Source organism: Schistocerca piceifrons, chromosome 2 (assembly GCF_021461385.2).
Source record: "Schistocerca piceifrons isolate TAMUIC-IGC-003096 chromosome 2, iqSchPice1.1, whole genome shotgun sequence".
NCBI classification, from domain to species: domain Eukaryota; kingdom Metazoa; phylum Arthropoda; class Insecta; order Orthoptera; family Acrididae; genus Schistocerca; species Schistocerca piceifrons.
The window spans coordinates 200,421,413-200,433,693 of NC_060139.1; the positions used below are offsets into that span (position 1 = coordinate 200,421,413).

Sequence of the window (12,281 nt, forward strand, 5' to 3'; positions counted from 1 at the left end):
AGGGGCAGGTGAGGGTCAGAGTTGATAGGAGGGATATATGGAGGGAGAGAGGGCATCATCCAGGAGGGGCAGTCGACAGAAGCCACGTTGAGAAAGGAGATAAAGGGTGTAGAGGTGGAGGGTAGGGGGGGACACAATGGTGAAGGTGCGGCAGTGGGAGGCGGGGGTTGGAGAGGAGAGGAGCAACCAGGGGATGAGGGGGATCAAGGCGGCAGGAGGTGTAGATGACGCAGATATGTTCAAGGAATAGGAGGAGATGGGGGAAAGGAATCAGCTCGTAGAGAATCCGCGTGGGGGACGGGAGGCAGATACGGAAGGCGAGGTGGAGTGCATGGCACTCAAGGATCTGGAGGGACTTACAGAATTTGGGGGACCGGATATCCAGGTGGGACTGGCATAGCGTAGGATGGGATGGATTAAGGATCTGTAGGTGTGGAGGATTGTACAGGGGTTCAACCCCCATGTCTGGCCAGAGAGGAGTTTGAGGAGTCAGAGGCAGTTGTGGGCTTTGGATTGGATAGAGCGGAGATGAGGGATCCAGGTGAGGTGACGATCAATGGTGAGGCCAAGGTAGGTGAGGTTGGGGGAGAGGCAGACAGGACAGGCGCAGATGGTAATGAAGAAACCCAGGATCCGGAATGAGCGAGAGGTACGACCTATGGTGATTGACTAGGTCTTGAAAGGATTGATTTTCAGGAGCCATTGGTTACACCATGTGGCAAAAAGGTCAAGGTGATTCTGGAGAAGGCGTTGGGGCTGTTCAAGGGTAGGAACGAGGGCAAAGAAGGCGGTGTCATCGGCACACTGCAGGAGGTGTACTGTAGTAGAAAATTTTTATCCTGCTTGAGATATCAACTTGTAATTTGTTATAGAGTTTCTTAGTAAGTTTTCATCTTTGATTAGTGATTTTTACTTGTCGCTATGGATAACTTTCAAATCCGAAACCGCAATCGCAACAAAACTCCACCACTTATTTTTTTGTGTAGAAACATGGCCCTCGGTTTCTGTCGTTAATCTGAATGAGGACAATGACTTGTTGCAGGATATGCATTATCCTGCCGGAGACGATAGTTCCGCTGGCCGCCGAAGTGCGTCGCCACTTCCGCTACCAGCCGAGGCTGCGCAAGTACGCCGACAACAAGCTGCGGTCGCTCAGGAGGAGCGTCGTCAAGGCCAATCCCGACGTCAAGGTAGGTGGCCGCCTGTTCGATTGAGAGACTAACTTTTTCCACTGAAGAATACTTTTTATATGTGTATACAATCACAAAATTACTAAAAAATATTTCATTCGCTCAACGCTGTCTGTCGACTTCTTCGTTATCTCTCTCTCGTTTTACACCGAGTCGTAAATTATACCTTCCCCCAGGTGCAAATCTAGGTTTCTGTCCTGGAAGGGGAGGGGGAAATTTGAATTTCTTACTGCCCCCCTCCTAACATCCCAAATGTAACTTGCCATAATCGCCAGTTTTAACAAGCCACAGAAAGCTAATACTTTCATTATAATAAGAATAAAAATACAAAATGTTTTATTATACTGTAATAATAGTAATTTTTTGTGTTTTAACGTGACTTCCAAGAAAATCTACTTCAGAAAAATACGTTACAGAAGTATCGCTTGTTCAGAGATTTGGAATTACGTGTCATGCAATTTATTTAAAGACTATACTTTCAACCCCAGGGTACTGAGGTAGCATCTTCGCTTAGCAATCAAAACGTCCTCGGTCCGGGTTTCGAACCATGCCACCGCATAAAATTTGATTAATAATCAGCATTGGTAACCGAAGAATTCCAGCATAAGCAGTCACCCTCATGTACCAAGCCTTGTCAAAGAAGGCGGAGGAGCGAACAGAGGCTCAGCGCACTCTCTCGCCTCTGGGGTGGGAAAATGCACCTGAAGGAGGACGAATCACCAATGATCAACAGTATGAGGATGCAGAAGGCGATGGAAACCACCTCATTAATGACACATGACGTGTATCCAACAGAACATATGGCCTGTAATTGAAAAAAGGGTCGTGATGATTTCTCCATTGGCAGAAGATTCGGGAATAGTCCCCCATTCGAGCCTCCGGCACGGGATTGCCAAGAGGAAGTTGACAGTGAGGAAAAGACTGAATAACCGACGAAAGGATATCGATCTATGAGTCGGGGTGTGGAATGTCAGAAGTTTGAACGTGGTACGGAAGCTACGAGATCTGAAAAGAGAAATGCAAAGGCTCAATCTAATCCAGATATAGCGTGGTGGGGGGGGGGGGGGGGGGGTGGCAGTGAAGTGAAATAGAAAGAATACAAGGATTTCTGTCAGATGAGTATCGCGTAATATTAACAACAGCCGAAAATGGGTGCCGGGAGTGCCGGAAGTAGGATTACTTACAAATAGGATGGTAGGGCAGAGAGTGTGTTACTATGAATAGTTGAGTGACAGGGTTGTTCTCATCAGAATCAAGAGCAAACCAACACCGACAACGGTAGTTCAGGTGTACATGCCGACATCGCAAGCCAAAGATGAAGAGACAGAAAAAGTACAAGAGGATACTGAACGTGTAATTCAGTACCTAAAGGGAGATGAAAATCTAATAGTCAAGGGAGAGTGGAATGCGGTTGTAGGGGAAGAAGTAAAACAAAGGGCTGCAGGAGAACATCGGCTTGGTACTAGGAATGAGAGAGTAGAATGACTAATTGAGTTCCGTAATAAATTTCAGCTAGTAATAGCGAATACTCTGTTCAAGAAGCACAAGCGAAGGAAGTATACTTTGAAAAGGCCGGGAGATACGGAAAGATTTCAGATGGATTACATCATGGTCAGGAAGAGATTCAGAAATCATGTACTGGATTGAAAGGCATACCCAGGAGCAGATACAGACTGTGAGTAAACGACCATTTCGCCCTCATTTAAATATATGGCTGAAAGAGTCAGCCTTCAGGAAATTTGAAACAATCGCTGTCGTCCAGGACCGTGCGCCACAAAGATCGCAGATTCGTCAAGAGACAGGGAAATTCACAGGCGTCTATTGTGCTGAATGAGGCCTAAGCGCTGTAGTGTGCGAGTGAGACAGACGACAACCTACATCATAGGGAAATCCTGTAGAAGCCGTTTGTGGCTAGGCAGACGTATAGCAGTGTTACATACGGCGAACCTAAGATCGGCCGTGAAGGGAAACATTTATCAAAACTATTTAATTCTGCTATAATTCAGGGTATGAAGCCACAGTAATTTTAATGTACCATCCTTCATAAATTTTCTTGGTGATCCCAATAAAACTTTAATATTGATCATATCCATAATAGTTTATGATTTACTGTTAAAGTGAAATTAACAAGTTTTGTAACAAAGACCTGAATGCTAAAATCTGAACGCTTTGGTCGATCTTAACTATCGACATTTCATATTGAATCGCATCAATAAAATGACAAATGTTGTAAATATCAACTAAATAACTTTATTTGCTTAAAAGATATAGTGAATTTAAACTATCAGCATTTTCATTTAAGCATCAGATCATCATTTCCTCCACACAAAACACATTGAACGATGACAGCATGCCACCTTATTGAATCATTAGGTAATAGAATATTTGTTGTAAAGTTATGTGCGTAATAGTTACTTTTGTTCTTTATTTATTTATCAGAAAGCACATTGGTGCAAGGCTATTGGCTGTGACATTCAAAGTTAAGAAGGAAATTGTATTCGTTTATGTAAAAGAATTTAACGTTTATTATGTAATGGATATTATTGTTACTTTATTTAGAACGTGAAAGTGGTCAAGCTTTGATTATATAAATATGTTAAAATGTAAAATAATGTAGAATAAGCTGTAGCCAATCATAGGGACGGCTTCAGGAAAGGGAACTGCACTAGTCAGTTCAGAGACGATGTTCGGCATGCGGGGGACGCTGCCGGAGATAAGCAGAAAGACATTTCAGGTCTAGACACCAAAGGATTCAGTTCGGATGGAGATGTGAAAGCGGACAGTCGGTCTTTAGGTAGCTACGACGCAAAACGGCTTAGAAAATTTCGCATCGTGTGGTATCGCGGAACTGAAGTCTCTGAGCGGTGAGCAGCCGCGCGCCTGGTGTGAACTCTTAACTTTTCGCTTAGTTAACGACGTGGAGTAGTGGACTTGTGTTTCGCGATAAGATTGTGGATGATCGAACTGTGTCAAATGGATATGCGCTCGAGTGTAACAGTAACTCTAAATACGACTACTTTCGCTATTAGTTTGCTTTCTGAATAAACATTATTCTAACCAAATTCCAACTGTGTGGTCTACATCATTTATGGGTCGTCAATTTAATTCCCGATGTTATTATTACTGTTATTGTATGTTATATTAACTCTGTATTTCGCAGACTTGCCATCAGCCAGACAATTTAACCAAAGGCTTACGTCTAATTTGGGGCGAGTGATGCGACACATGCGGTACAACCCCTAGGCGAGTTTGAGCCCGAATATTACTAGTATGTTAGCTAACAAGACTCAGAGCACAATTAAATGGTGATGAAGAGTGGGCTAGTCAGGAAGAATTAATACGCAAAATAGTGGGATAAGGAAAAACTGAGGAATGAAGAGATACGCTTGAAGTCTTCTATGGCTATAGATACTGCGATAAGCAATAGCTCAGTAAGCATTCAGTTGAAGAGGAATAGACATCTCTAAAAAGGGCATTCGCAGAAATTGCTAAGAAAAACGTAGGTACAAAGAAGCTAACTGCGGATAACCTTGGGTAACAGAACAAATACTTCAGCTGATTGATGAGAGAAGGAAGTACAAAAATGTTCAAGAAAATTCAGATATACGAGTTTCTTAAGAATGAAATAAATAGCCAGCGCAGGGAAGGTAAGGAGAAATGGCTTCATGAAAAATGTGAAGAAATCGAAAAAGAAATGATTTTTGGAGGGATTGACTGGGCATATAGAAAAGTCAAAACAGCCTACGGTGAATTAAAAGCAAGGGTGGTAACATTAATAGTGTAATGGGAATTTCACTGTTAAAGGCAGCGTAGAGAACGGACGGATGTAAAGAGTTCATTGAGGCCTCTATGAAGGGGAGAAGGGGGGGGGGGAACTTGTCTGATATGGTACAAGAAGAAACATGAATCGATAGGGAAGAGATAGGGGATTCAGTATTAGAACAAGAATTTAAAAAGGGTTTTGGTAGACATAAGATCAAATAAGGCAGAAGGTATAGAAGAAGAAGAATTTCTAAATTCGTTGAGGGAAGTGGCAAGAAAATGACTATTGACGTTTTTGCGTCGAACGTATTAGTCTGGAGATGTACCATCTGGCTTTCGGAAAAATATCATCCAAACAATTTCGATGACTGCAAGAACCGACAAGTGCGAGAATTACCGTACAATCACCTTAATAGCTCTTGCAATCATGTTGTTGACAAGCATAATATATGAAAGAATGGAAATGAAAATTAGGATGTTTTAGATGATGATCAGTTTGGTTATAGGAAAGGTAAAGGCACCAGAGAGGTAATTCTGGCGTTATGCTTAGTAATGGAGTCAAGACTAAGGAAAAATCAAGGCACGTGCATAGGACATGTCAACCTGGGAAAAGCATTCGACAGTGTCAAATGGTCCAAGATGTTCGAAATTCTGAGATAAGTAGGGGTAAGCCGTAGGGAAAGACGTGGAATATACGATATGTACAAGAATCAAGAGGGAATAATAAGAGTGGACGACCAAGAGCGAAGTGCTTGGATTAAAAAGGGTGTAAGACAGAGATGTTGTCTTTCGCCTCTGCTGTTCGGTCTGTACACCGAAGAAGCAATGATGGGAATAAAAGAAAGTTTCAAGAGTGGAATTAAAATTCAAGGTGAAAGCCTATCAGTGATAAGATTCAATCAGTGAAGGTGAAAAAGAATTACAGGATCTGTTGAACGAAATGAGCACTACTCTGAGTACAGATTGTGGATTAAGAGCAAATCAAAGAAAGGCCAAAGTAATGAGAAATAACAGAAATGATAACAGTGAGAAACATAATATCAGGATTGATGGTAGATGAAGCTTAGGAGTTCTGATATGGACGGAGCAAAAAAGGATTTCAAAAGCAAACTAGCACTGGCGAAAAGGACCTTCCTGTCCAAGAGAACTCTACTAGTTCAAAATGGTTCAAATGGCTCTGAGTACTATGGGACTTAACATCTGTGGTCATCAGTCCCCTAGAACTTAGAACTACTTAAACACAACTAACCTAAGGACATCACACACATCCATACCCGAGGTAGCATTCGAACCTGCGACCGTAGCGGACACACGGTTCCAGACTGAAGCGCCTAGAACAGCACGGCCACACCGGCCGACCAGAACTCTACTAGTATTAAACATGGGCGTTATTTTGAAGAAGATGTTTCTGAGAATGTATGTTTGAAGTACAGCATTGTATGGTAATGAAACATGGATGCGATATAATATCAACAGAAGAGAACTGAATCATTTGAGGCGTGGTGCTGCAGACGAATGTTGAATATTAGATGGACTGTTAAGCTAAGGAATGAGGAGGTTCTTCGCAGAATCGGAGAGAAAATCTGTGGAAAACACTCACGAGAAGAAGGGAGAATCTGTTAAGACATCAGTGAATAACTTCCATTATACTAGAGGGAGCTGTAGGTGGTAAAAACTGTACAAGAAGACAGAGGTCCCCGATCCACTGTGTCAAAAGAGTGACAACAATGCCAAATTTCAGATAGTACCTCTCACCATGGACAACGCATTGGCCAACGGCCTTCACTTAACGATCAAGACCAGCAGCGTGTGCGTAATATTGTCAGTGCTAACAGACAAGCAACGCTGCTTGAAATAACAGCAGACATCTATGTGGGACGTACGAAGAACGTATCCGTTAGTTCAGTGCGGCGAAATTAGGGTTTAATGGACTATGGGAGAAGACGACTGACGCGAGTGCCTTTGCTAACATCACTACAGCACCTTCATCGCCTCTCCTGGGCTCGAAACCATATCGGTTTTACCCCAGACGACTGGAAAACCGTGTCCTGTTCAGATGAGTCCCGATTTCAGTTGGTAAGAGCAGATGGTAGGGTTAGAGTGTGGTGCAGACCCACAAAGCCCTGGACTAAGTTGTCAATAAGGTTCGGTGCCATCTGCTGGCGGCTCCATAATGGTGAGGGCTGTGTTTACATGGTATGTACTGGTTCCTCTGGTCTAACTAAACTACTTGGAAACCATTTACAGCCACTCATGCACTTCATGTTCCCAAACAATGCGCCATGTCACCGGGCTACAGGTGTTTACGACTGGTCTGGAGAACATTCTGGACAATTCGAGCGAATGATTTGGTCACCTAGATCTCCCGATGCAGAACATTCTGGAAAATTCGAGTTAATGATTTGGCCACCTAGATCTCCCGATACGAATCCTATTGAACACTTACGGGACATAATCGAGAAGTCAGTTCGTGCACTGGCAACACTTCCGCAAATATGGACTGCTATAGAAGCAGCACGGAACAATGTTTGTGCGGGGGACTTCAAACGACTTGTTGAGTCCAAGCCCGTCGAGTTGCTGCACTATGCTGGACAAAGGGAGTTCCGACACGATAGTATGTGGTACCTCATGACTTTTGTCACCTCAATGATAATTCTTTAAATAATGTAGGCAACGCTAATATGATAATTTTTTTTTGTAACGTCCTGTTACCAGTACGAATCTGCTTCTTGACTTTTGTCCCCATCAGATACTAAGTAATGATGTTCCAAGTCGAAGACGGTAAAGTCTTGAGGTACTCGATTAAATATCTATGCGTAAGTCTGAAAAGCGATATGAAACGGAACGAGCATGTAAGAACAGTAGTAGGGAAAGCCAATGGCCCACTTCAATTTACTGGGACAATTTTACGAAAGTGTGATTCACCTGTAAAGGAGCCCGCGTATAGAACATCAATGAGACCCATTCTTGAGTGGTGGTCGATGTTTGGGATCCCAAGAGGTCGGATTTAAGGAAGACATCGAAGCTTTTCAGAGATGGGTTGCTAGATTTATTACCGGTAGGTTCGACAATACGCAAGTAATACGGAGATGCCTCCTGAGCCCAAATTGGAATCCCTGTAGGGAAGATGACGTTCGTTTCGCGGAACACTGTCGAGAAAATTTAGAGAACTGTTGTTTGAACTTGACTGCTTCTTCGGCCGCTAACGTATACTTCGAGGTAGGACCACGAAGATAAGATAAGAGAATTTAGGTCTCATACGGAGGCATATGGGTAGCCGTTTTTCCCTCGCTCTATCTGCGAGTGGAACAGGAAAGGAAATGGTTCGTAGTGGTACAGGGTACCATCCACCATGTACCTTATGGAGCATTGCATAGTGTGTACGTAGAAGTAAATGTAGAACGTTTGCCATGTTCTTCTCCTCGTTGATTCTGCTGACAAACTCCTCACTTCTTATCTTATCAACTAGCCTAATTTTCAACATTCTTCTGCAGCACCACGTCTAAAACGCCTCAGTTCTCTCCTTTTCAGATTTTACAACAGTCCATGATTTACTTCCATACAATGCTGTCGCCCAAACGAACATTCACAGAAACTTCTTCCTTAAATTAAGGCCGATATTTGATAGCGATAGACATGTCCTGGCCTGGAATGCCTTCTTGGCAAATGATAGTCTGCTTCCTATGTCCTCACCGCTTCGTCCGTCATGTGTTTTGCTTCCAAGGTTGCAGAATCCCTTTATTTCGTCTATTCGAGGTCCCAAATTTCGATGTCAGATTTATCACTGCTCTCATTTCTACTACTCAATATCACTTACTATTTTTTCCAGTTTACGTTTCTCATTTACACTGAGGATAACAACTTCATCAGCAAATCTCATCACTGAGATCCTTTCATACTGAATTTCAATGCCACTTATGAAACTTTCAGTTACTTCTGTCGATAGTTCTTCGGTGTGGAAACTGAACATTAGGGGCAAAAGATTACATCCCTGTCTTATACGTTTTGTAGTCTGACCGCTTTGTTCCGAGTCTTCCATTCTTTTTTGCCCTCTTGACTGTTGAATATATTGTATACTACCGGTCTTTCCCTGTAGCTTACACCTACTTTTCTGAGAACATCGAACATCCTGTACCATTTTACATTGTCGAACGCTTTTTCCATGTCGATAAGTCGTATGACTGTGTCTTGATTTTGCTTAAGTCTTGCTTCCGTTATCAAGCGCAATGTAGGAATTCTCTCTCTGGTGCCATTACCTTTCTTAAAACCAAACTGATCATCATTTAACATATCTTCAGTTCTCCTTTTCATTCTTCTGTACATGCGATAGTCCTTGCACTCATCTGTCCTAGCTATCTTAGGGATTGTTTGTATGATACTTCTCAGAAAATCTGATGGTACGTTTCCAGATTCTAAAAATCAACTTGAATAGTCATTTGGTTGGAACTGTCCGTAATGATTTTATAAATTTCGGAGGAATGTTATTTGATCGTATATACCTCACCTTAAATTGCGTTACGAAATCCAGTAGTCTCTTGAAGGTTATTCTACATATGGTTTACAACAAATTCTGGAGATGGAGATTCCCAGCAAACTGAGTATCGGAGGATCAGAGTACATGGTCTATATTGATACAGGGTAGTCCAAAAATCATGATATAAGCGATGGTTGTGAAAGAAAAACAACGTGTACGAATATGAACACTATTTTATTGAATACAGATACAAATGGTATTTAATATACAAGGTGCTCGAAATGTCTACCGTCCCCGGCTACGATGGTATACAACTGGTCCCAAAACTCCATCATAACGCGCTGGAATGTGACGGACTCGGGTACATCATTCTCACTTCTGATGGTCGATTTCAGGTACTCCACAGACTTGGGAGGATTGCTATCGATTCTGTCTTTGATGTAACCGCATAAGAAGAAGTTGCACGGATTGAGGTCCGGACAGTATGGGGGAGAGGGAGGGGGGGGAGGGGGAGCACTCTGTGCCGTGCCCCATGAGTTTCTCTGCATCCAGTGCAATCAAACGCTCGCCAAACGTCGTTTCAAACCACGTAAAGACGTCAGCATTTGTATGGGGTCGAGCCCCATCCTATATGAACCAGTACCAGCGAGTCACATAGAGACGGCCCGCTTCTGGGCCAAAGTGCCGCTCCAGCAACTCTCGATACTTCACTCGTGTGACAATACCGTCAGCGAATATCGGAACTATGATCAACTTCGACAACATGGCATACAACACTGTAACCCTTTGTGGATGTAATGGCGAGACGACACTGAGAGAAGGACTTTCCGTGCTCATTTGGCGCCAGTTTTTTTTTTTGTTCACGTACCATTCAACTGAAAATGGGTCAATGAACCATATCTTGTGTTCACTGATGGCAACATTTTCAAGTTCTCGATCATGTGGTTTGCGAAATCTCCCAACCGCACAGTGTCCACTCCTTGAGTGGCTGACGCATTTGGATCTTGTAGGGTCGCAACCGCATCGCTTTCGTGAGCTTTTGTTATGTTTCCGATATGCTTAATTATTGGGACACCTGTCGAGTAGATTTGGGTGGCTGATCATCAAAGTATGCGTGGACACCCTCCCTCTTGTCTTCGGTAACGACTGTGATATTCGTCCCGACGCCTTGCTTCTTGCATCCAAAACACTCCCAGTGGTTTCAGATCTGGCTATCAGCCTCCCAACAATAAAAATCGGTGTGAGATGAGGACCAGAACATCGACTATCTGATTGCTTCAAGACCACTGAGACTTTCGAGAGCTATAACTTAACTGAAAAAGAGTCATGATGATCTCTCCATTGGCAAAAGGTTCCGTAATAGTCCCCATTCGGATCTCCGGGAGGGAACTGCCAAGAGGGAGGTGACTATGAAGACAAGCATGAATAATCAACGAAAGGATAACATTGTACGAGTCGGGGGGCGGAATGTCGGAAGTTTGAACGTGGTAGGGAAGCTAGAAAATCTGAAAAGGGAAACGCAAACGCTCAGTCTAGATGTAGTAGGGGTCAGTGAAGTGAAATGCAAAGAAGACAAGTATTTCTAGTCAGATGAGTATAAGGTAATATCAGCAGCAGAGAATAGGGTAAACTGGAGTAGGATTCGTGACGAATAGCAAGGTAGGGCAGAGAGTGTGTTACTGTGAACAGTTCAGTGATAGGGTTATTCTTATCAGAATCGACAGTAAACCAACACTGACAACGATACTACAGCTATGCATGTCGACGTCGCAAGCTGAAGATGATGAGATAGAGAAAGTATATGAGGATATTGAAAGAACGATACAATATGCGAAGGGAGATGAAAATCTAATAGTCTTGGGGGACTGGAATTCAGTTGTACGGGGAGGAGTAGAGACAAAGGTTACAGAAGAATATGGGCCTGGGACAATGAATGAGAGAAGAGAAAGACTAATTGAGTTCTGTAATAAATATAAACTAGTAATAACAAATCCTCTGTTCAAGAATCACAAGAGGAGGAGGTATACTTGGAAAAGGCCGGGTGATGCGGGAAGATTTCAGTTAGATTACATCATGGTCAGACAGAGATTCCGAAATCAGATTCTGGATTGTAAGGCGTACCCAGGAAAAGGTATAGACTCCGATCACAATGTAGTAGTGATGAAGAGTAGACTGAAGATTAAGAGATTAGTCAGGAAGGACCCATACGCAGAGAATTGGGATGCGAAAATACTAAGGAATGACGGGATACTTTTGAAGTTCTCTAAGGCTGTAGATACAGAAATAAAGAATAGTCCAATAGGCAGTACAGTTGAAGAGGAATGGACATCTCTCAAAAGGACAATCACAGAAGCTGTAAAGAAAAACATAGGTACAAAGAAGGTAACTGTAAATAAACCATGGGTAACAGAAGAAATACGTCAGCTGATCGATGAAAGAAGGAAGTACAAAAATGTTCAGGGAAATTCAGTAATACAAAAATACAAGTCGCTAAGGAATAAAATAAGCAGGATGTGCAAGGAAGTTAAGATGAAATGGCTGCATGAAAAATGTGAAGAAATCGAAAATGTAATGATCATTGGGAGGACAGACTCAGCATATAGGAAAGTCAGAACAATTTTCAGTGAAATTAAAAGCAAGCGTGGTAACATTAAGAGTGCAATCGGAATTCCATTGTTAAATTCAGAGGAGAGAGCGGATAGAGTATATTAAAGGCCTCTGTGAGGAGGAAGATTAGTCTGATGTGACGAAAGAAGAAACAGGAGTCGATTTAGAAGAGATAGGGGATCCAGTTAGAATCGGAATTTAAAAGAGCTTTGGAGGACGTAAGATCAAATAAGTCAGAAGGGATCGAT

At 42.7% G+C, this 12,281-nt stretch overlaps 1 protein-coding gene across 1 annotated transcript in view; it reads left to right on the forward strand.

Moving 5' to 3' along the window:
• The window catches only part of LOC124776247 (galactoside alpha-(1,2)-fucosyltransferase 2-like), a 191,660-nt gene that overhangs the window by 86,981 nt on the left and 92,398 nt on the right, over positions 1 to 12,281 (forward strand). The window contains exon 4 of the mRNA XM_047251112.1: positions 1,043 to 1,190. Coding sequence (XP_047107068.1) covers positions 1,043 to 1,190 — 148 coding nt within the window. The remainder of the gene's footprint in view (positions 1 to 1,042; positions 1,191 to 12,281) is intronic.